The sequence below is a fragment of the Hyla sarda genome, chromosome 1 (assembly GCF_029499605.1).
Source record: "Hyla sarda isolate aHylSar1 chromosome 1, aHylSar1.hap1, whole genome shotgun sequence".
NCBI classification, from domain to species: Eukaryota; Metazoa; Chordata; class Amphibia; order Anura; family Hylidae; genus Hyla; species Hyla sarda.
The window spans coordinates 102,420,927-102,446,216 of record NC_079189.1 but is presented as its reverse complement, the minus strand read 5'-3'; the positions used below and the strand labels follow the sequence as shown (position 1 = coordinate 102,446,216).

The window sequence follows — 25,290 nt, the reverse complement described above, 5'->3', positions numbered from 1 at the left end:
GATGTTTTGGTCACTTTTGAATGCTGGCGGTGCTTTCACTCTAGTGGTAGCATGAGACTGAGTCTACAACCTACACAAGTGGCTCAGGTAGTGCAGCTCATCCAGGATGGGCACATCAATGCGAGCTTTGGCAAGAAGGTTTGCTGTATCTGTCACCGTAGTGTCCAGAGCATGGAGGCCCTACCAGGAAACAGGCCAGTACATTAGGAGATGTGGAGGAGGCCATAGGAGGGCAACAACCCAGCAGCAGGACCACTAATTCCGCCTTTTTGCAAGGAGGAGCACAGCCAGAGCCCTGCAACATGACCTCCAGCAGGCCACAAAAGTGCATGTGTCCACTCAGATGGTCAGAAACAGACTCCATGAGGGTGGTATGAGGGCCCAATGTCATGTGGCTGGAGTGTCAGCAGTTTGTGCAAGAGGAAGGCATTGATGCTATGGACTAGCCCACCCGTTCCCTTGACCTGAATCCGATTGAGCACATCTGGGACATCATGTCTCACTCCATCCACCAACTCCACGTTGCACCACAGACTGTCCAGGAGTTGGCAGATGCTTTAGTCCAGGTCTGGGAGGACATCCCTCAGGAGACCATCTGCCACCTCATCAGGAGCATGTCCAGGTGTTGTAGGGAGATCATACGGGCACATGGAGGCCACACACACTACTGAGCCTCTTTTTGACTTATTTAAAGGACCAAAGTTAGATCAGCCTGTAGTGTGGTTTTCCACTTTGATTTTGAGTGTGACTCCATATCCAGACCTCCATGGGTTGATAAATTTGATTTCCATTGATAATTTTTGTGTGATTTTGTTGTCAGCACATTCAGCTATGTAAAGATGAAAGTATTTCATACGATTAGTTCATTCATTCAGATCTAGGATGTGTTATCTTAGTGTTCCCTTTATTTTTTTGAGCAGTGTATATTACGTATATTACTGTGTATTATATATCCTAAAAACATTCATTCAGTCCTGTACCTGTTAGTTTGATCCTGTGCCAGATGAGGACATTGAAAAGTTCCACAAATAGAGCACTTCTTGAAGTGTTGGCATTTTGGGAGGATCAGCTGTACAGTGCAAGGAGTCTTCCCTGCTGCCAACTTCACAGCTCAAATCGACTTTCTCATATTACCATAGCAAGTGCTAAATTTATAGGCGTCAGAATGACTCCTTTTATTAAAACCTAAAAAAATTAAATAAACAATCTTGAAGTGTAGTATAAATACATGATTGGTTACAATGGAATATTTGGATTTGGTTTCAGTATTTTCCGAAGCAATGATCAGTTTTTAAAAAAAATTTCCCCCTGTAACTTGCAGAATCTTAACAGAAATGTGCAAAACTTCAGTCAAAGTACCAGTAACTTAAGTCAAGCCCCACTTCACTCCTTTTAAGGGGTCCTCTGGTGGAAAACTATTTTTTTTTTTTTTTTTTTAAATCAACTGGTGCCAGAAAGTTAAACAGATTTGTAAATTACTTATATTTAAGAATCCTAATCCAGCCATCAGCTGCTGTATGCTCCACAGGAAGTTGTATTTCTTTCTGAAGTTCTTTCCAGTCTGACCACAGTGCTCTCTGCTGACACCTCTGTCCATATCAGAACTGTCCAGTGTACAAGCAAATCCCCATAGCAAACCTCTCCCGCTCTGGACAGTTCCTGATATGGACAGAGGTGTCAGCAGAGAGCATTGAGAGCACTATGGTCAGACAGAAAAGAACTCCAGAAATAAATACAACATCCAGCAGAGAAGTAGTACTGGAAGGGTTAATATTTTTAAATAGAAGTATTTTCTGACACCAGATGATTTGAAAAAAATTGTTGTCCACCGAATTACCCTTTAAGCCATTTTAGAAGACCTCTTTTAGACAATTATATGTAAAAGCAGTAAAAAGCTGTATTCAGTAGGACTCCTTTTCCAGGTTGGTCCAACTTCATCACATGATGAAGAGGTTGACCAATTTGGAAACTCATTATAAAAAATAAAGCTTTTTTAGGGTCTATTCACATGTACAGTATTCTGAGCAGATTTGATGTACAGGATTTCAAGCGGTGCTCAGTCATTGTTTACATTCAAATCTGCAGCAGAAAATCCTAGACCATTAAAGGGGTACTCCGCCCCTAGACATCTTATCCCCTATCCAAAGGATAGGGGATAAGAGGTCAGATCGCCGCGGTCCTGCTGCTGGGGAGCCCTGGGATCCCCACTGTAGCACCGCGCTCTCATTACAGTACAGAGAGAGTTCGCTCTGCACGTAATGATGGGCAGTACAGGGGCCGGAGCATCGTTACATCACGGCTCCGCCCCTCGTGATGTCACGGCCTGCCCCTTTAAATAAAAGTCTATGGGAGGGGGCGTGGCAGTCGTCACGCCCCCTCCCATAGACTTGCATTAAGGGGACGGGCCGTGATGTCACGAGGGGCTGCGCCATGACATCACACTGCTCCGTCCCCCGTATCGCCCGTCATTATGCACAGAGCGAACTCGCTCTGTGCTGTAATGATAGCGCGGTGCCGGAGCGGGGATCCCAGGGGTCCCCAGCAGCGGGACCGCAGCGATCTGACTTCTTATTCCCTATCCTTTGGATAGGGGATAAGATGTCTAGGGGCGGAGTACCCCTTTAATTGTCTACCTTTTCAAGTTTTAGATGTCTTAAAGGAGTGAAGGGGTTTTACAGTGTTGCTCTTGAGTGGGTTGTTGATCCAGCACAATTCCACCTACTGAGCACTTTTGCTTTTCAATTACTTTTATTATAGTGGTTCTACGCCATGGCTTGGGGATCATTATATATTCCAAATATCAAATGTCATGTTATTATAAAATGAGCAGCATTGGATCGGGCAGACACATATCCCTGATGCACCCTCAGCATATCCTCAGAATGAATCTTTATGATCGGCTGAATAAACATTTTTTTTTTGATGAGTTGTATTGCCTATATAGCTAGGTTAAAGGGGTACTCCACTGGCCAGCGTTTGGAAGTAAGCGTTCCGAACGCTGTTTTTGTGCTGCGGTAGTCAACCACGCCTCTCATGACATAAGTCACGCCTCCTCAATGCTAGTCTATGGAAGGGGGCGTGACGACCACCACACCCCCTCCCATAGACTTGCATTGAGGGGGCGTGGCCGTGATGTCACGAAGGGCGTGACCGACACCCGCAGCGTCAAAAAACATTTACTTCTGAACACTGGTCAGTGGAGTACCCCTTTAAGTAAATGTCCTCCCTTACAAACCTACCTTTTCGATTTTCCGAAGATGAAAATGTACAGACTGTTAATGTGTTTTTATAACAGTTGGAGTTCTGTGGTTACTATTGACTTCTGCATATGCGGAAAGCTTCCCCTAGTCATTGCAGGCAGAAGTAAAGCTATGTTTTTAATCTAGGTTTCTGCAGGTGATTTGGAGCTCTGTTTCTGAACAATGGAAACCTATATTGAGAAATCCACACACTATATTCACTTAAATTGTATATGGTGTAGACTGAAGGTAGTCCTATGGAATGTTACAGTAAGGAGGTTGTAGATTACTTGTCTTCCAGGGAATCCTGAAATTTATAGAATGATTTAAAGGTCGAACACCCTTTCTTAAACATTTTTTTTAGATTCTCCTTCCACCTCTGGTACCCAAAATTTTTAAAACTTTATAGGTCTATAAAAACCTTTAAAGGTAATCTGTCACCAGTGTCACCTGCACTAACCTGTCGGTATCGGGTAGTGCAGGTGACACTGAGGACAACGGTACTTGCCTTGTCCTGTTCCATGTCGGGGATCTCCGGCAATCTTCTCCGTTAAGCTTCAGCTCCGGGCCCGGCTTGGGGCATAGGCGGAGCTTAGTGACATTTCCGCCGCTGCTCTCTGCTGGGTCCTGCATCAGCTGTGATGTCACTAAGCTCCGCCCATGCCCCAAGCCGGGCCTGGAGGTGAAGCTTAACGGAGAAGATTGACAGAGATTCCCGGCACAGAACAGGACAAGACAAGTATCGTTGTAATCAGTGTCTCCTGCACCACCTGTTTGTACTGACAGGTTAGTGCAGGTGACACTGGTGACAGATTTCCTTTAAATGTTTCCTCTGTTTCTATTCTACAGCCTTCTCGTTTTCACAAATAGTCCAGGCTGCTCTAACTTGTTTGCCAGAAGTTACCTGAATGGGTCTGTTTACAGCAGGATTTCATTCTTAATGTGACAGAGAAGCCTGCACAATATGTGAAAACACAGTCTGTCGAAGAGAAACCAAATTTTTTAATAAAGACCTATGGAGACAGTGTTTTTTTTTTTTTTTTCTTTTGTTCCAGATCCTTTAATTTCTTATTAGAAATAGTGTATCCTTCTCATCTTCAAAGCGGGCCGCATGATGGAACACTCTTCTGATTGTGGCATTGGTTGCACAGTGCAGTTGCTGTCCTAGTTTTCAGCTGGGAATGTCTACAGGTCATGAGTTTCACATTTTCTTGCCAGTTATTTTAATGCATGACTTGGCCTCGTTGGCTTGAAATGCCTCTATGTTTGGGGAAGGAAAGGGAAAAATTCAGCAGTTTCAGCTTGTTAAGGAAAATGTTACCTATTTCTTATTATTCTGTACGTGTGCTTCTGTTTTCATTTGGATTGTCCTCCACGCTGTGGGAGTTAGGGGTCTTTGTTTTTCTGCTGCTTTTATATTCTAATGGTAAGATTGTGCTGTAGTATTACTACTGGGGCAGATAAGACTGAGTACAGAGCTGCTTACATGTTATGACATCTGACAGACAAGGTCATGATTCTGGCTACAACCAGACAGTGAGGGCAAGTGAGGTGAGACGAGCTGCGCCATCCTGACCTCCTCTGCCATCCAGTCTCCTCTTTCTCCCTGGTATTCGTTTACATCATTTGGCTCTCTAATTTTTACAAATTAGGTTTCTTATTTGTCTGTGTATGTAGAACAGGCATCCTAATCTCATTCATGTACAGTAACCTACTGGCCTCAATGTCCTGTAAAACTGTCCACCAGGGTTTCCCAACTTATGTGCCTCCAGCTGTTACAAAGCTAAAATTCCCAGCATGTGCTGTCCGTGCATGCTGGGAGTTCTAGTTTTGCAACAGCTGGAGGCACAAAGGTTGGGAAACATTGCTGTAGACTGCTACTGCTCTGATGCATAATATGGTTAAAAACTCATGAAACTCCATGCAAAGCTGAAGGAGTAAACTGTTACTATAGCAGAATTAATTCATAGAAATGTCTCCCTTGTTGTACGAATTTAGGCTTTTTTTTTTTTTTTTTATAAACCAGAATACTCTTAGCATAAAGTTTAATTCACTCTCTTCATCAGAAAAAGCCTTTGCACCCTTTTTATGAGAGTTAATTTTAGGCATCATGCACACAGCTATGGATGTACAATACTATGGATCAGTACAAGCTCAGTTGTTTGTAAAAAAAAAAAAAACATTTGTGGCCGTTCTGTACTTGTAAGTCAGAGACATACAGAAGTCTTATTTTACCATGATCTGTAGGATATCATACACCTACACCATACGGTCGCACTTAGAGTATATAACTATAGGTTATCCATGTACCACCCTAAAGACATTCAGAGTTGTAAAGGAGGCTGCTATAATTAATGCTCTATCTTTTTACTTGAAAACTTAAAGTACCTCATGATATACAATACAGTCAGTGCATATAAAGGGTAATGCCAGCAGTACTAAAGATAAGCAAATACTTCTTTAAAGGGGTACTACCATGGAAAACTTTTTTTTTTTTTTAATCAATTGGTGCCAGAAAGTTAAACAGATTTGTTAATCACTTCTATTAGAAAATCTTAATCATTCCAGTACTTTTTAGGGGCTGTATACTAAAGAGAAATCCAAAAAAGAAATGCATTTCCTGTGATGTCCTGACTACAGTGCTCTCTGCTGACCTCTGCTGTCCATTTTAGGCACTGGAGAAAATCCCCATAGCAAACCTATGCTTCTCTGGACAGTTTCTAAAATGGACAGCAGAGGTCAGCAGAGAGCACTGTGGTCAGGACATCACAGGAAATACATTTTTTTGGATTTCTCTTTAGTATCCAGCCCCTAAAAAGTACTGGATGGATTAAGATTTTTTTAATAGAAGTGATTTACAAATCTGTTTAACTTTCTGGCACCAGTTGATTAAAAAAAAAAAAAAAAAAAATTTTCCACGGTAGTACCCCTTTAAGTCTATTTATATGGCAACAATTGTAAGATTATGTATTCAATCTACAAAATACCTGAAACGACACCTTTTATTGTGCTAGTATCGAGAACCTGCACCCAGTAGTAGTTTATTTTAGGTTCTGAAAGGTTAAGCACTTTTTTTATAACCTGACGTCTTTTATTTATTGGGCCATTGTTATTGCACTCTCAGTAAAATCATATATATAATGTTAAGTATATAGTTTCTATTGGGAGATCTTGGGGAATGGCTTATGTAGAAATGTCCTAATATAATGTAGTTGGTATTGCAGGATTGTTTTGCTAATATCCCTAGAAATGGCAGTTTTTAGTAAATGGTGTATATTGTGAATGCTGTTAACCGAGGTAGACTCACCCTTACCTTGGCCCCAACGATTTGTTGACTGTACACATCATAGTGTACATGCAGACCATTTCATAGGAGAGAATGTCCAGCAGAAGGTTATTGTATTTATACCAGGATGTTATCTCTCCATTCAGATTGCCTTTCCATGCAGCACATATAAATAGTTATATGGTAGTTCATACATTAGATGCGCGTACGCTGTATCCTTACTTGACTGCTGGTAAATGCTGTTTTGACATGATCACATTGACTAATGGATAATTCCCTAATGTCTGCTAATGTAAATGCAGTTTAACAAGATAAATCAGCCAGACCTCTCAATGACAAAACCCAGGCAGCAAAGTTTAGTGAGATCAGCCCTGACTAATGCGTTTAATTACATTAAAACACAGTCAGCCAATGAGTGGGCAGTAAAGCAGTGGATATGTGTGTACGGCGCCCAGCCAAGGACTCAAAATGCGTTGAATGCTTTTCAGGACAGTTTTATTCTGACAAATTTTGTAAATTACAATTTTCTATTACATAGTGATCAATTGTGCACGGGCCAATCACATTGGCCGACATTTATCATTGTCTTAAGACTGTTTTTTTGCGCCTACAAAAGGTGCAAAAAAGGAGCAAACAGGGTTTATTTGTGCTTTATTTGGGCCTTTTTGCTTTACACAATTCTGCTGATTTTGAGTTGCAATCCACTGATTTTGGCATTATACATGATATGGATGGGTTTTATGAACTGCGCCTCTTTGTGAAAAGGTACAAAAAAGGCGCAAAGCTGAAAGGTCTCTAAAACTACACCAGCCCAGACTTAGCTTAGCTTTATGGTGTATGTGAAGAGAGACATCTCAGAAAATGTAACCTGCACAAAATGTATTAGATGCTCTGCGACTGTTTAATAAAGTTGGTGCCCCTACACATTACCAGCACACAAAAAAAGGTGTAAAAAAAATGCTTCACTTACACTACAATGATAAATGCCGGCCATTGTGTTTTTATTCTACATTTAACGTGCATATTGGAAAAGTTTCCAACATACACATTTAAAGGGGTACTCCGCCCCTGGCATCTTATCCCCTATCCAAAGGATAGGGGATAAGATGTTAGATCGCCGGGGTCCCGCTGCTGGGGACCCTGGGGATCGCTGGTGCAGCACCCCACTATCATTACTGCACAGAGCGAGTTCGCTCTGTGCGTAATGACTGGCGATACAGGGGCCGGAGCATCGTTACGTCATGGCTCCGCCCCCATGACATCACGGCCCGTCCCCTTAATGCAAGTCTATGGCAGGGGGGCGTGACGACCGCCACGCCCCCTCCCATAGACTTGTATTGACGGGGGTGGGCTGTGACGTCACGAGGGGCGGAGCCGTGACGTAACGATGCTCCGGCCCCTGTATTGCCCGTCATTACGTGCAGAGCGATCTCGCTCTGCGCAGTAATGATAGCGGGGTGCTGCAGAAGCGATCCAGCAGCGGGACCCCGGCGATCTGACATCTTATCCCCTATCCTTTGGATAGGGGATAAGATGTCTAGGGGCGGAGTACCCCTTTAAACCTGTTCATAGCCATGTTCATGGTATAAGTCAGTATTAATAAAAAATAAAAAGGTTGGGAACAGCTATACATTTATCAGATGCAATAATAGAATATGGGTGACTCCACCAATGGCATCCATCAGAGGCAGCATACACATTCATTGGGTAGTTTCAATGACCTCACTGCCCATGTATCTATAGTTCACTGGAGCTCACTTAGGCTGAAATAAACAGCAGGGTTGAGGGTAGATCAGTGGCGGGTCGGACTCTTTACTGAGCAGCAAGCTTTAGGGTGGTGGCTGTGAGTAATAAGAAAGTGTTCCTGAACATTGCAGGTAGGGAGGTGCTGGGGATACGTTGGTCCATGAAGCAGCTGAACATGGGGGCCCAGATCAGTCTGTCTGAGACAAAAGTTGGACTGATTTGCCTATGGCAACCAATTACAGCTCAGCTTTCATATGTCAACAAGCTCTAGTAAAATGAAAGTTGAGCTCTGATTGGTCGATATCTTGGACAATTTGATAAATTTGGTCCATACTGTGTGCTATAGTCCGTAATAGCACGAGGAGAAAGTGATGATGGTGTGGGCTCTGTATACACATGCATTTCAGCCCTCTGGTTTAGATAGACCTCCAGTGGAAGGCTCCATAGAAGTTGAGACTATCCCCTTAGTTGACTTTCCTGTTTTAAGATCACATTTCATGTTATGAAAACAATCATCCCCTATATGGATAGTTAAAAAGGGTGGTGGGGAACAGTCTGGACTTCTAACTGGAATGCAAGCAGTGTTAGTCAGTGAATGGGAACACAGGACTCCTCTTTTTCTGATAGGTGCAGTCACAGAGGTGGACCTACCGATTAGGGATTTCACATATCCTGTAAAATTATCATACATGATCAAGCTAATACCATTGAAGGTGTATTCCTCCCCTAGACATTTTATCCCCTATCCAAAGGATAGGAGATAAGATGTCAGATCGCCGCGGCGCCGCTGCTGGGGACACCTGGGATCCCCGCTGCGGCACCGCGCTATCATTACAGCACAGAGCGAGTTCGCTCTGCACGTAATGATGGGTGGTACAGGGGCCGGAGCATCGTTACGTCACGGCTCCGCCCCTCGTGATGTCACGGACCGCCCCTTTCAATACAAGTCTATGGGAGGGGGCGTGGCGGTCATCACGCCCCCTCCCATAGACTTGCATTAAGGGGACGGGCCGTGATGTCACGAGGAGCGGCGCCATGACGTCACGCGGCTCCGTACCCTGTATCGCCCGTCATTACGCACAGAGCGAACTCGCTCTGTGCTGTAATGATAGCGCGGTGCCGCAGCGGGGATCCCGGGGGTCCCAAGCAGCGGGACCGCGGCGATCTGACATCTTATCCCCTATCCTTTGGATAGGGGATAAAATGTCTAGGGGCGGAATACCCCTTTAAATATGAAGTCTGACCAGAATAAGTCAAAACCTGGCAGCGTTGGAATAATAGCCTATTATAATTTATTTTATTTTTAAAGCCATGTTCGAGAAAGACACACTGTCTCAATGTTCTATTATGCCCCACCAGGACCTTGGTGCTGGGATGTAGGGAGGCTGTAGGGACAAGAATATCCATGCGTTGCACGGATAGCCATTTACTTGAATGGTTGGCATGTTACATAAGCGTAAATGTCTTTTCCTGACGATAACCGCTGAGGGAGAGCAGACCAGTGGTTTTTATTTCAACAAGAAGTTGTTTTACAAGAGAACCCCTTCAGGGATCTAGTTTGACATGGGCAAAGGAGACATGTGGTATTTAACCGAGGGATATGTAATCACCGTTTCTAATTTATACAAGAAATACTAGTTAAAACCTGAAATTCTAGTTGAATAAGATTTTTTTTTATTTTTTTTACTAGGCTAAAATGACCAAATAGCTTCATAACCCTTACACAGGGCTTAAAAATGAATTATGCTTCCAAGCAGGCATGGGTTTAGAGATTTTGGCATTATGGAGATTCCTTGACCAGAGACGGTCTTTGCCAGGCTGCCAAGAAAAACACTTGCAATAAAAACTTGGAAAACAAATTGCAATTATGAATAAAATATGGCCTCCCCAAGACAGCACATAATGGGGGAGATTTATCAAAACCTGTGCAGAGGAAGAGTGGTGCAGTTGCCCATAGCAACCAATCAGATTGCTTCTTTCATTTTCCACAGGCCTCTAAAGAGGCCTGTGGAAAACGAAAGAAGCAATCTGATTGGTTGCTATGGGCAACTGCACCACTCTTCCTCTGCACAGGTTTTGATAAATCTCCCCAAATGAGAATTGTAATTAAATGCACTTCATGTGAACCAGCTTGAACCTTGCAGTAGAAGATAAAATCCACTATAGCTAGAAATATAAGATATTACATTGCATTTCTATATCTACTAATGCAGGTTGTAGAACTCGTGCTCTTTACTTGAGATCACTTAATTGTTCCTAATTCTCTATAGAAAAAACATACAGGGGTTAATATAATTATTGTGATTATTCTTCAAACAGAGTAACATTTTTAATAAAAATCTCAGATTCTGAAATTTAATGGCAAAGTTTACTTATAGTACTATTGATATGTTCTTATGTTTGGGTGGTTTGAATCTCCTGAATACGAGTTCCCAGCATGTGTATCGCGCTACAACAAATAGTTTCCGGAAAACAACTCAATCATGTCATAAAGGACAAACCACTTATATTTGGGGGAAATCTTCATGTTAGTGGGTTCAGATGTTATAAAGCAGTTCTCAATACTGACCCAGAGGGGGCATTCTGAGCTCTAGATGCCAGGTGACAGCTTTATGCCATCACAGGGCATACAGTCAGGGGTTGGCTTCATAAAACAGCAACATTGGGCAAGAAGCGTCATGCTTCATAAAACAGCAACATTATCCTAGAAGCGTCATGCTTTCTGATTTGATAGATCATTGTTGCTGTGATTGATCTGTTCTACTGACCTCATTGACTTGGTAGGGATTTGTCATGTTTCATTCAATTTGATGGCAAAAAAATCTCTGGTGATCAGTATTTTTTGCTGTCAAACATATTGGAAAACGTGTCACAATACTTCAAAGGAACCTTGCACTGCAAGTGTGACCACAGCGGTTTTACAGAATTCCTATGTAAATAAAAGTATTCCTGAATTTTGGAAATGTTGGTGGCAAGTTCTGCAGATGTAACGTCTATCTGTAGTGTTTTGCTGAGTTTAGCACTTTCACCACTAATCTCTTACATCACGAGTAACCTCTTCACACTCAAATAGCCTGAGCACATTCCATCTTATCTATTTATTCTGACTGTCAGACAAGTCCTCGCAAGTGAAATGCCAGATTTGCCCACGTAGGCAAAACGGTCCTAAAAATGTCTAGGATAGGCGATTGTTTTATGGAATGTGAAAGACCTACAGAAAAGTAAAAGTGTAGAAAAGTAGGCATGTACATAGATTGAATGCAACCGTTCCTGAGCCAACCTTTGTATCTGTGCAGTATGCTTTATGGTGCACAATAAACTACATCTATGTGGTCTAAAATGGCAGACGATCCTCAACCCCAAGTACAGTTGTGCACCTATGCTGGGGTGGAGGTCCTGCATTTGTGGACCACAATATAGGTTCACTACTGTGGTAGATGTAAACAATGACATTAACTAACCCTCAAAACTGATGTAAAATTGAGTCATTAGCCAGTATATCCTTATATGAAGGACATACCTGAGCCCGCACCACAACGCCAAGGTTTCTCAAGTGGTGCGGGACCTAACACTAACCTACCTGTGCGTGATAAGCAAAACCAGGAACAGCAGCATTAGGTCCGACTTGTAGACTGCTCCCCAGTTACCTCCAGTGTGATTAAACACACATACAATGGGAGGGAGAGAGACAGGCTACAAGCCCCACCCTGGTTGGATATTATAGTGCCGGCCTCACAGGTGAAACCTTAATGCTACCCAGTATGATAAAAAAGATGCATTAGTATATACTTTAGACATTAAACAGCTCTTGCCATTTCAGACCACGTTAATGTAAGCTGTTTTATGGTGCACAACTAGTTTTCAGTTTTGGTTTTGCCTAGCTTGTACAATATTTTTGCAATAGCGTTTTTTGTTTCTAATAAAAACATTGGTGCTTGGGTAACCTCACATTTTTCAAATTCTTTCTTTGATGGGATGAGTACGACTATGAAAACACACTTGTGCTGTGCAGACCTCTCAATAGGGATACAGACTAGTTGCTATAATACATCACTGCCTAAGGGTTTATCGATAAACATATCAAGCAAAACAAACTTGATATAATTCATGTTATATTATCTTACTGTTATTTGTATCTTGAACCTTTAAAATGATATTGCTGTTGTCATTCCAAGTAAAGAGTTCTCCCACAATATGTAGTGATGGGTTAACTCTATCCCTACTGATGGGACACCCACCAAGCCAAAGAATGAAGGACACCGCACCTTCATAGATTTTGTGGGGAACTTCAACACCGCTCTAATCTAAGCAGGGAAAGAGTGTTTCCTACACTGGACCCAATACAATCATAGTATTGGAGCTCTAATATATCTATAAGGGCCCTTTGATGGGAATACTCCTTTAGAAAATATGCAGCAGATCCTGTACATGTGAACGTACCCCCCCCCCCCCCCCCTACTCTGCTGCTCAGCATATGGAACAAACCATTCCAAACACTGGAACTGGCGTTGGGAGCTTGTGACGTCATAGCCCCGCCCCTCAATGCAAGTCTATGGGAGGAGGCGTGACAGTCGTCACGCCTCCTCCCATAGACTTGCATTGAGGGGGCAGGGCTATGACGTCACAAGCTCCTGACGCCAGTTCCAGTGTTTGGAATAGTTTGTTCCAAATGCTGAGCAGCAGAGTACCCCCCTTTAAGGGTATGCATAGACTTGCATTGAGGGGGTGGGGCGTGACATCATGAGGGGCGGGATTATGTCACTAGCTCCCGGCTCCAGCGTTCGGAACAGTTTGTTCCAAACACTGAGCAGTGGAGTACCCCTTTAATTCCTGTTGGCACTAAATTATTAATGTAACCATTGGTAAGATGTAAAAATCCCTCTCACCACCCCTCAGGTCTTTTTTATATATTTGAATCCTTAAGCGAAAATGCAATGTACATGAAGCTACGAAAGGACATGTGGCATAGTCTGATCTTACATTTTTCATCTTTTGCAGTCTCTGCATCCAGCACATGTGACAAGTTAGAGAAGGAGAAGGGTGACCTGCTTATAGCCTATGAAGGCATTCTGCAGAAGGTGAAGGATGAACACTTTGCTGAGTTGAATGAGCTGGAAGAGAAACTCAAGCAGTTCTACACTGGCGAATGTGAGAAACTTCAGACAATCTTCATTGACGAAGCTGAGAAGTACAAGACTGAGCTTCAGGAAAAGGTAAAAGTAGCTTTTTCTATAGAATATCAGTAGCTTGTCTTGGACTTTTTGATCATTTCCTGGACATTTTCTTAAAATGTTCTCAATTTAGAGATCAGTGCCTATAGTTTTCTTTATTGCAAAATTTCTGGTTTGTTTAAAGTCATTGTTGGCCAAACAAGGACTAGTGGATGTTGATGTTGGACTGTCAGTCTGTTCTCTTGCGGTCTTAAACACAGAAGTGAGAAAACTGCCTCCTCGTTGTTTTTTTTTTTTTATTCGACCTATTAAAACCTTCTTATAACCAGATGCTCATACTGAATCTTGAGATGTTTTAACGTGGGAATCATTCACTCCTTAGCAGCTACTCTAAAAGCAAACCTCTCCAAAAGACTCTCCTTATCTAGACACTATTTCCTGTACCATGTTATGGTAAGAATTTTTGAGAGAACCCATACCTCTTGGTAGGAACCAGCTTTAGTCTAGTCTAATTTACAATAGATTTGGACAGGTGGGAGGAGTTCAGGACCAAGATGGATGTAGTCTCCACCTCACATTACATCATGACAGACAGCACCAACTACTAGAGCACATTTTAATCAAATTGAAGACTATAAGAATATTTGTGCCAAGAATCTCAAATTTAAAGATAGAATATATACGCCCATCCAGGGAGAAGCGACCAGTCCAAGACATGTAACTGCCATCGCCAAGTAGTGGCATCGTCATGTTTGGGAGCCAAGCTGTAATTTATTGTATAATAAAAGTTGAAAAAAGTTGTTAGGGTCGTGATCATTCTACATGGAGAGCTTACAGTAAATATTAATATTACGTCAACTATGTGTACATATCTTAAAGATGCAGAAGCACCCTGCAGAATCGGTCTGCGTTAGTCATGGCAGATTTGCAGCAGCCCATTGATTTCACTTGTGACGGTGCTGACTACCTTGGTTTTTTACACTCCTCCAGAAAACCTTCTTTCAATGCAATTTTGGGTGGTTATCTTAGACGTTTCTCTTTATACTATAGCAATGAGCAGGGTCATTGTTGAAGCCATTGGTCAAAAATATTAAAATGCACATGAGAAGGCCATATTCACATGTTCAGGTTTATGTCAGGATTTAGGCATGGATTAGTAACCTAAATCCTAACGGAATCTGCTGAAATGTCGACAGCAATGCATGTCCATATGGTGTGTTATGCCTTGTCCACATGCTCCAGAAAAACTCTGCAGATGATGATGAACAGGTTAATTATTACTGTAGATTTTACACAGAGGGCATGATACCTGGAACATGCATGTTTGCTTTTCTCCAGTCCTCTAGTAGATCACCTAACTCCAGCTCAACAAAGTACCGTAGTTCCTATACTAAAATAAAATGGCTTGGTTTAAGTCTGTCTACCATTTTGCTTTATCTTCATTTGGTTTCCTGTTTTCTTAGTCTGAGATAATGACGTCTTTAACATGGCTCAAATCTTAATAAAATTCTACACAAGTGCTTGAACTGGAAATGTTGGTTTGTGCTCAAGATAAGACACTTTTTATCACGTATGTGTTTGAGGTCAAGTATTTTGGCACTTTAAGATTATAGTTATCTCTAACAACGCCCTAGTATATGATACAGGAATTGGAGTCCACTAATCCCATGTGCTCTTTGTCTAGGAGTCATAACATTTCTTGTTACAGCCTCTAACACTGTATAATTTCTTTATAGGTTGATGACCTCAACACCACTCATGATGCCTACAGACAGGCAGCCGAGACTAGTCATGCTGAGGATTTAAAAAACATAAAGGAAGAATATGATAAATCTTTAATTGGTAAATTAATTTTCCTAAACCAAATAATCATGTCCGACCTTATTATAAAGACTGTTAAAGCTTCCAGTAATATACCAGGATCTCCTTAGTAAACAACTGCAGCCATTAAAGAAGCAGTATGCTAAAAACTAGGGATCGACCGATATCTTTTTTTTAGGGCCGATACCGATAATCAGTGGAGGTTAGGGCTGATAGACCGATATTCCAGAATAAGTTATCGGCTATTTATCCACCCGCAACCCCGCTGCAGATTATTGATTTAAAGCGGGCGCTTTAAATCAATGAAATGCAGCGGCTTTTGCGGTGCCATATACCGCCACCCGCTTCTCTCCCCCTTCCTGTCCGGGGGTCCTGAGTGCTATCATCGCAACCGCCCCCCCCACCGCCGCTCCGCATCCCCTACCGTCCCACCGAACCGCCCCGGCCATATTGCCTCCCCCATCCCCGGTTTTATAATTACCTGTTCCCGGGGTCCACTCTACATCTGGCTCCGGTGGCGTCCTCCTGAGCTGTCACTGTGCGCACTGACGGTGACGTCACGTCACTCGTCATTGCGCAAAGCGTAATGCAGGACGCAGCAGGAGCCAGAAGTAGCGTGGGCCCCGGGGATGGGGGAGGCAATGGGGCCGGGGCGGTGCGGTGTGGTGGGGCGGGTCGTGGGGGGGGCGGTCGTGCTGCGGTGAGGGCGGTGCGGGGGACGGGGCATTATCGGCTTAACGGCAAGGTAATTGCCGATACCGATAATGCCCAAAATCATGATTATCGGCCGATAAATATCGACCAAACCGATAATCGGTCAATCCCTACTAAAAACCAGTCTTCATCAGCACACTTAGTCAATGTACATATAGGGGCTATCCAGGAAAAGTAGAATAGTTGATTTCTTCCAAAAACTGTTGTGCGTGGTATTACAATTTGGCTCCATTCACTTTAGTGGAACTGAGACAACCTGAGGACAGGAGTGGGGTTGTTTTTAGAAGAAATACAACTTTTTTAAATCCTAGATAACCCCTTTAAGATGCTATACACATTAAAGGCAGCTAAACCTGCTAATTTCAGTGGGACTGGCTAACCATCTGATGTGTCCGGCTGCAGATGTCAAGGGGAGTGAACATTAAGTCATGGTGGCTTTCAACCATGGCCAGTCATTTTATTTTTATAGAGCTAAACTCTAGCCAAAGCTTCCTACCCATTCAAAAAACATGCAGGCTTGGCAAAGCATACATATGTATTAGTGGATCGGGAGATATAGCAGTCAACCATAAAAACTTCTGGCAGATATGTCTAAAATGTATGACCCCCTTTTTAGGTTCTGGCAGCTGTTGTCCTGCCATAAACATTACCCCAGGGTTACTTTCATCTTGCCATAAGCACTGAGGAAGCTCCCGGCACATACATCAAACCTATCCTTAGGCCCATTCCCCTCAGAAAGGCTCTTTTTGCCTCTATCAGGATGATATACCTTTTTGTATAATTTTTTTTCTATTTATGTATGAGATAGTACAGCGGACTGCGTTATTCCTCACAGAATCAAGTTTTTGTTTCTTCAAGTTTTCCCATGCAGAATAAAGTTTCTGCAGCTAGCTGTTGTAGTTATGACGATAGTATATTGGGCCCAACAAAGGTTTGACTGATCTTGTCATTTACTGTCAACTAGCCATATAAATTGGTAATTTAATACTTTAACATCTACTATACACAATATTGTTTTTTAATAAAATTATGTTGTGTACCTCTGTCTTCAGAACTGAAAGAGAGTCAAGAGCGAGAAAATAAGACGCTGGAAGACTCCTTTAAAGAAAAGCAGACAGAGTTAGAGGTTGGTTTTATACATGGTATCAGTCAGTGTTATCAATTTCATCTGTTGCTTACCCATTATTTATTTATTTTTTTTCCTACTAAATCTAAAGAAAAAAATCGAAGAGATAAGACAAGAGAATGAATCTTTGAAAGAGAAGCTGAAAGCTGAGGAGGAACAAAGAAAACTATCCAAAGAAAGAGGGTCACAGGTCAGCTATGTCAGTAGTGTCACAGTAGGCAGCACACATTCCCTCATATAGACCCTGGGCGATATTGGTCATTTCTACCTCCTTACCTCCTGTCCTTTATGATCATTCTTCTTTCATTTGTGTTGGTGTGCAGTTTGTTTTCATGGTATAATCTCCATTTTGGTTCAGATCAATTGCCAGCTGGCTTATAACCATGATTGGTGTGCTCCAGTACGAGAAGAGTACCCTTACCAAATCTGAAGGGCTTTCCTTGAATTAGGAGAACTAATTATAGAACTTTAAATATTTGTGAAGCTACATACAGTATGTTGTTACCTTCTAAAGGACGACTGTCATCATTGTCACCTGCACTAACCTGTTGGTACAGACACGTAGTGCAGATGACATTGATGACAACCTTACTTGCCTGTCCCCGCTCCGTGCCCTGGTTATCCCGCTATCTTCCTCCATATCTTCCATTACAGGGGCCAGCTTGGGGCATGGGAGGAGCTTACTGAGATCACCGCTTCTGCTTCTCTGCTTTCTCCCACTGCGAGCAAACGGCAGCGGTGATGTCAGGAAGCTCCGTCCATTACCCAGGCCAGGACTGGAAGGGAAGATCTAGGGGAAGATAGCGGGAGAACAAGAGCACAGAGCAGGGACAGACAAGTATGGTTGTCATCAGTGTCACCTGCACTTGCCCGTCTGTACCAACAGGTTAGTGCAGGCGATAATGATGACAGATTTCCTTTAAAATGCATGCAGTTTCTGTTAAATGTCTCCCCTGAATCTCTCAATGTTAGTTTACAGCCAGATTGATTTAGACTGAATCGGTGTAGGCTGCCATAGCTAAAATTTGGGGAGCTTTGTTATAGCAATCTGTTATGTTGCATCTGCATGAGATCATGTGGTTTTTTAGAGCTTCAGTAGCTGCAGCAGGACAATTGAAAAGATGAATTTTCACTGCAGGATAATTTGTTTTCTCAATCTGTTCTGGGTCACAATACAAAGGGATTTAAAACCCATAGATCCTGAATTATACCAGCCTGTGAGTCACAGATTATAGTAACCGGTTACTCTTTATGCCTTGCAGAAAAACCCTCAGGTGATGTATCTTGAGCAGGAGCTGGAGAGCCTCAAAGCAGTATTAGAGATAAAGAATGAGAAATTGCATCAGCAAGACAAAAAGCTTATGCAGATCGAGAAGCTGGTATGTACTTTTATGTGGCTTCTGTAGGCCTTATAGATAACCATCATAACAAGCTGCTGGTCATTATACTGACTATTGTCAGATGTGCGCCAGCTTTAATACAGACAAATTACTGTTCGTCTCTAGAACGGCTACACAGCAGGTTATTTGTTGACAATGGGCAAGTTTTAGAACTATTGTATCGAAAGCCCTTTTTTCCTAAAACAGCATTCTTTCATCCATGGTTTGTGTCTGGTTTTGTAGCCAAATGGGCTTGAATTATGATGACTCGCAGTATCAGACACACCTCATGGACAAGGGTGATGTTTTGGGGGAGAAAAAAGGCCCCATCTAATCTAGTTCTGGAGAACTCCTTCAATACTTTGCTCAGGTCGATATAATACAGTGGACGGGAAAATCTTCTGTAGTAGCTGATTGGATGAGTCTCCCACAAATTGCTCTCATAGATAGAGCACTGTAAGTTAAGGTGGGCTTTTATTATTGATGGCCTATCCATAGGTTGTGGTTTCGGCTGTTTCACGCCTGTCCCATTCACTTGAATTGAGGCTGAGTGATGCAGTACCAGGTATAGCCACTACAGAATGTACAAAGATTTGCCTGGTAAAACAATAAAGAGGCTACTACACTCGGTGTGCCGTGGCCCCTATATCAGCTGATCAGTGAGAGTGATCGGCTCTCTAACAATCTAATATTGATGATCTATTATAAGGATAGGCTATAAATTTTATAAAAGATCATTGCTTTTTCCAGCATAATGGCCAAAATGTTTGACAAATGGCTCTAGCCGCACATACCAACTTGAGTCTAAAGATAGTGGTCCAGCGACCACACCACATCCAAAAGGTTGTTTATTTTTACCTTTTTAGGACAACTCAAACCACACTCGGAGAACAGGGTGAACGGGCTCAACACACAATGCACTTTTCTAGGAACTCTTCTAAATCTTAGATGTGAACTTCTAAGATTTTTAGCTTACTGTAATCTCACCTGCCTCCCCCCCCCCCCCCCCCAAAATGTACATTTAATGCGTGACCCACCTAAGCATGTGTTCTCAGTGGGGAAATGGGTGGTAATTTGCACACTGGCGACTGCTTATCTCTCCTGACATAGTAAGGATTGGGCCTTGAAATCCAGCTGTCTGTTTCTTCTTTCTTGGGGGAGATTTAGGAGGCCACCATAACACATTAGATGGTTGGCCAGTCCCGCCTAAATTAGTGAATTTATCTGTCAATAATCTAATGTACATGGCCAGCTTTAGTCCCCTTTTATTACTGCATATGATTTTGTTTTCTTCATGTAGGAAATAATTTCTTCTAAAAGCATTTAGGAAGCAAGAAAAATCATAATAAAGCTAAGGAAGTGCTTTTCAATACACAGACGTTGAACGTTACCCAAGCTTGCAGACAATAATATTTAAGCTGAGCAAGCACTTAAACTTTTTTTTATTGTCTTCGTGTTCATTTGCTTTTAAGTACATAATTCTGGAAACTTTACAAACAAATGTCACTGAAATGAATATTGATTTTGTGTAATGAGACATTCAGAGAGGCCAAACCCGGATCTTCAGTGCCTGATCTTTTCAAGTATAATGCCTCAGCCTTCCACAAATACGGTCATTTTGTTTTTGCTGTTTTCAAGGTTGAGACCAACACTATCCTGGTGGAAAGACTGAACAAATGCCAGCAAGAAAATGAAGATCTCAAAGCTCGAATGGCAAATCACATAGCCCTCTCAAGGTAAGCCACAGGCCTTTTCTCTAAGGCTATGTTCACACCTGCATCTGGAGGCTTTGTTTAGGGTTCATAGGGGAGCACTTGCATGCCCCAGTTGTTGTGCAGGCAGGGCCGCACAAACAAATGCTGGATCATTCATGCAGCCCTTCACTTTCATAGTCTGCTGCACATCCCCAGTTTACACAGGACAGTGAGTGGCCAACGAATGATGCATAAATGATTCATTCAGCCGACAAACTAGCATATATTTTTTGGTTCAATAGCTGATCGTTCAATAGCTGATCGCTAGCCCTTTTACATGGGTTACTTATCAGGAACAAACTGACTTTGACTGTTCATTTGGTCAATAGTTGACTGGTGCGAAAGGCCACTAAGAGCCCCCCCCCCCCCCCCAAAAAAAAAACTTTTTGGCACCTATTAGCATTTTAGAGAGGTGATTTACATATCCCACATTATAAGGTGAAGTTTGCAAAACTAAAAAAATTTTTTTTTAAATAAATAAAACCTTTATGACATACCTGTGTTTGGGTATAATGTTTTACCAAATCACAGCTTATACCAATACTTCAAAATGCAATTATTTATGCGAAACAGAGACTATAAGGCTGGGTTCACACTTGAAAAGCTCCGGAGGGAAAACACAAGAGTGCAGCCAGTGCCAACTGAATCAGTCTGCCATAGGACTGCACAGACATTGCCGTCCCGAAAGACTTCAATGTCTCACATGCGGATTCCACCAGAACATTGAGAGGTTAACCCCTTAAGGACGCAGGACGTAAATGTACGTCCTGGTGAGGTGGTACTTAACGCACCAGGACGTACATTTACGTCCTGTGCATAATCGGAGAGATGCCCGTGTCAGGCGTGGCTGATCCCGGCTGCTGATCGCGGGAGTCCGCCATTAACCCCTCAGGTGCCGGGATCAATACAGATCCCGGCATCTGCGGCAGTTCGCGATTTAAATGAACGATCGGATCGCCCGCAGCGCTGCTGCGGGGATCCGATCATTCAGAACGCCGGACGGAGGTCCCCTCTCCTTCCTCTGTCCGGCTCCCGGCGTCTCCTGCTCTGGTCTGTGATCGAGCAGACCAGAGCAGGAGATGACCGATAATACTGATCTGTTCTATGTCCTATACATAGAACAGATCAGTATTAGCAATCATGGTATTGCTATGAATAGTCCCCTATGCTATTCAAGTGTAAAAAAAAAATGTAAAAAAATGTAAAAGTAAAAAAAAAGTGAAAAATCCCCTCCCCCAATAAAAAAGTAAAATGTCCGTTTTTTCCTATTTTACCCCCAAAAAGCGTAAAAAACATTTTTATAGACATATTTGGTATCGCCGCGTGCGTAAATGTCCGAACTATTAAAATAAAATGTTAATGATCCCGTACGGTGAACGGCGTGAACGAAAAAAAAAAAGTCCAAAATTCCTACTTTTTTAATACATTTTATTTAAAAAAATTATAAAAAATGTATTAAAAGTTTTTTATATGCAAATGTGGTATCAAAAAAAAGTACAGATCATGGCGCAAAAAATGAGCCCCCATACCGCCACTTATACGGAAAAAAAAAAAAGTTAGGTCATCAAAATAAAGGGATTATAAACGTACTAATTTGGTTAAAAAGTTTGTGATTTTTTTTAAGCGCAACAATAATATAAAAGTATGTAATAATGGGTATCATTTTAATCGTATTGACCCTCAGAATAAAGAACACACGTCATGTTTACCGTAAATTGTACGGCGTGAAAACGAAACCTTCCAAAATTAGCAAAATTGCGTTTTTCGTTTTAATTTCCCCACAAAAATAGTGTTTTTTGGTTGCGCCATACATTTTATGATATAATGAGTAATGGCATTACAACGGACAACTGGTCGCGCAAAAAACAAGCCCTCATACTAGTCTGTGGATGAAAATATAAAAGAGTTATGATTTTTAGAAGGCGAGGAGGAAAAAATGAAAACGTAAAAATTAAATTGTCTGAGTCCTTAAGGCCAAAATGGGCTGAGTCCTTAAGGGGTTAAAGGGTACCTCTCATCAAAAAAACTTTTGTATAGATTAATGTATGCAGAATAACTTTACAATTGCATGTTATTAAAAAATATGCTTCTTTCTATTTAATTTTCCACTTTGAAGAAATGACCACTAGGGGTCTCCCTACCAGTCCTGGCAGCAAGCATTTCAGACTCATGCTGGAGTCCTAAACACTACAAGCTGCCAGTCTGCTTTGTTCACAAAGGAGAACACTCAGAGCTGCCAGCCTGCTTTGTTCACAGCCTGTTTGGCTGTGAACAAAGCAGGCTGGCAGCTCTGAGTGTTTGGGACTCCAGCATGAGTCAGAAATGCTTGCTGACAGGACTGATCAGGAAAAATACAATAGAAAGAAGCATATTTTTCATTAACATGCTATTGGAAAGTTATTCAACATTCATTAATCTAAAATATATCAAAAGTTTATTTGATGAGAGGTACCCTTTAAATGTTCTGGTAAATGGGTTAACGGAAAACCCATTCACCTGCTTGTTAACCTTCATGCAGCAGAATTTCCGTAGTGTGAACCGGGCCTTTAAAGTTACATTTTGGCCCACAAATCTGAAAGTACACGGACATAGTAGTAGTTTCATTATTTTAATAAACCCTATTTTGCTATTGCAGGCAGCTGTCCACTGAGCAAGAAGTATTGCAGAGGTCTCTAGAGAAAGAATCCAAAGCAAACAAGCGTCTCTCGATGGAAAATGAAGAACTTCTCTGGAAGTTACACAATGGTGACCTATGCAGCCCCAAAAAACTGTCACCATCTTCCCCTGGTATTCCCTTCCATCCACGGAACTCCGGATCGTTTTCCAGTCCGACAGTGTCACCCAGATGACACCACTTTATTTTCATTAAAGATTAAAAAAAATTCTCAGACATTTCAGGACGTCATGGTGAGATTGCTTTGGACAGATACAATGGAAACTAAGGCTATATTAGCTACCTAACCATTACAAGATGACTGGAATTTGGGAACTGGGTTAATGGTTCTGTAACCCACTGGAATTAGAAGGAGCAACTGGATAATGTTGTTCTTTCAACTTAAAGAGAAGACTTTATGGTAAATATATATATATGAACATTGTTGCACAAAGCACTTACCTAGCAAGATAACTATTCTTGCATTTTTGCCTTTTTTCACCTAGAGTAAGTACATAGGGAAAAAAGCTCAGGGCCTGTAGATAAATCACAAACTTTATAAAGTTTCTTTATTCACCTGTTAAGTGTTTTTCCCCATTGGATAGGGTGCTTGTGAAGTGAATGAGATGGATGATACACACACGGCTTGTCTGCCTCATGCTGCCTCCTTTAGTGTGTTTTTGGTTTTGTTTTTTGTTATTTTTTTCATATAGTTTTTTTTTCTTTTTTCCACCATATAACTGTACAGGAAGCTTATGAAAAAATTTTAGTTCAATGAAAATTTGAGCTTTCCGCACAATGTATATCTGCCTTTTAGAGCGTCAGAACACTATCCATTTAATAGAGGTTATTTGGTTTTGACCTTGTGACTCTCTCAACCCCTCTAATGTAGACTTACTGACTATATGCCTTTGTGAAATAAAATGTCTGCTGCTTCTCATCTGTAAATACAGTGAATATCCATCTCCTACAATGTTATATGTATTTTTGGGACTATGCAAAAAGCACCACATTGGTGTTGTACCATTGGCCTGCATTGTTACTTATTTGCAGTTACGACTCATTTCGACTCTAGTGCAAAAAATGTCTCCGAAAAGCTATTGAGAAGCGAGTCATGTCATAAGAGAAGGTAATTCCCATCTGTCAACACATACTTCATCTTCAAGTCACTATTTTTTTTAACTTTAATTTTTTACCACCTGGAAAAAACCCACCAGAGACGACAGCCGACCCGGAACTGTTGAGACATTAATTTATTTTTTTTCAGTTTACTACCTGTTTGTTGAAATTAAATATAACTTCTTTCAAGCATTTCCAAAAAAAAAAAGTTTTCCAAAGAATTTTATAAAAGCCTAAAATAAATGTTTTCTGTTCTGTACGTTTTTTCTTGTGTTTTGTAGCTCAATTTTTATCCATGCTGTCTTTCAGTATGTTGCAACTTGGATATTTCAGGCCTGTGACCAACATGTATTGGTTTGTAACCCTGATTGTTCTTGCTGCAGTTTTAATTTTCAACACCAATTTGTCAGATTTGGGCACGAAAAAGGAAATGTTGTGTATTTTTGATTTTTCAGCTTTATTGTGTCATATTTCATCTGTATCATGCAAATTGTGTGTAGCTTCTAGCATACTTGGATGTAAAAAGAAATAAAGCTGTAGTTGCTTGGTTTGTTATGATGGAAATATATTCTGATGTTTAAGAGAATAAATTTATTGGTGCAATAATTTACATCATATCGTGTGGTCTTGAGTAATTTATTTTGGTCTTGGTGTTTTTCCACAGTGTATGTTGCTTTATCATATTATGCTGCATGCTTTTTATAGTGGTTTAGTACAAAGTTTGATTAAAGGAAAACCCAATGCACTGGGTTATAGTGTGGGTGAATAGGAGTCCGAGGGGTCACTTACTTAAATATATGTCCAGTATGTCCTGAGATGTCCCCAGAAGATCCTGTGCTAAATTCAGTGAACCGTGCATAGAGGGCGGGGCTTCGTCGGCTCAATTAACATATTCATTGTCTGTCCCTCCACTTCACTAGGATGTGGAGTCACAGACAATGAATATGTAAATTGAGCGGGCAGAGCCCCGCCCCCTGTGCACGATTAACTGAATTTAGCAGAAGATCTTCTGGGGGACATATCTCAGGACCTGCTGGACATATTAAAGTAAGTGACTCCTGTTAACCCACACTATAACCCAGTGTATTGGATTTAGTGTGGGTGAACAGGCTGATAGTTTTCCTTTAAGGGTTGTCTGGCTTTTTATTTTTATTTTATTTTTTTAATAGTTAAATTGAAAAAGCCATAGCTGTAGAACGTGGGGAGATAAACGAGAGTGCACTACCAGTAGAAGTCCCTATAATCTAGTTCAGACAAGGTGCTGTTTAATCTTGTAATTTAC

The 25,290-nt window shown here is 41.6% G+C and overlaps 1 protein-coding gene across 8 annotated transcripts in view; it reads left to right on the top strand.

The window, feature by feature from the left end:
- The window catches only part of MTUS1 (microtubule associated scaffold protein 1), a 259,211-nt gene extending 234,592 nt beyond the window's left edge, over nucleotides 1–24,619 (top strand). For all 8 annotated transcript variants that reach the window (XM_056559054.1, XM_056559034.1, XM_056559044.1 and 5 more), the window contains 7 exons: nucleotides 13,270–13,484; nucleotides 15,179–15,284; nucleotides 17,030–17,103; nucleotides 17,195–17,293; nucleotides 18,366–18,482; nucleotides 20,121–20,218; nucleotides 22,872–24,619. In XM_056559054.1, the coding sequence (XP_056415029.1) occupies nucleotides 13,270–13,484; nucleotides 15,179–15,284; nucleotides 17,030–17,103; nucleotides 17,195–17,293; nucleotides 18,366–18,482; nucleotides 20,121–20,218; nucleotides 22,872–23,085 (923 nt within the window). In that variant the 3' untranslated portion in view covers nucleotides 23,086–24,619. The remainder of the gene's footprint in view (nucleotides 1–13,269; nucleotides 13,485–15,178; nucleotides 15,285–17,029; nucleotides 17,104–17,194; nucleotides 17,294–18,365; nucleotides 18,483–20,120; nucleotides 20,219–22,871) is intronic.
- Nucleotides 24,620–25,290: the final 671 nt, after the last annotated feature.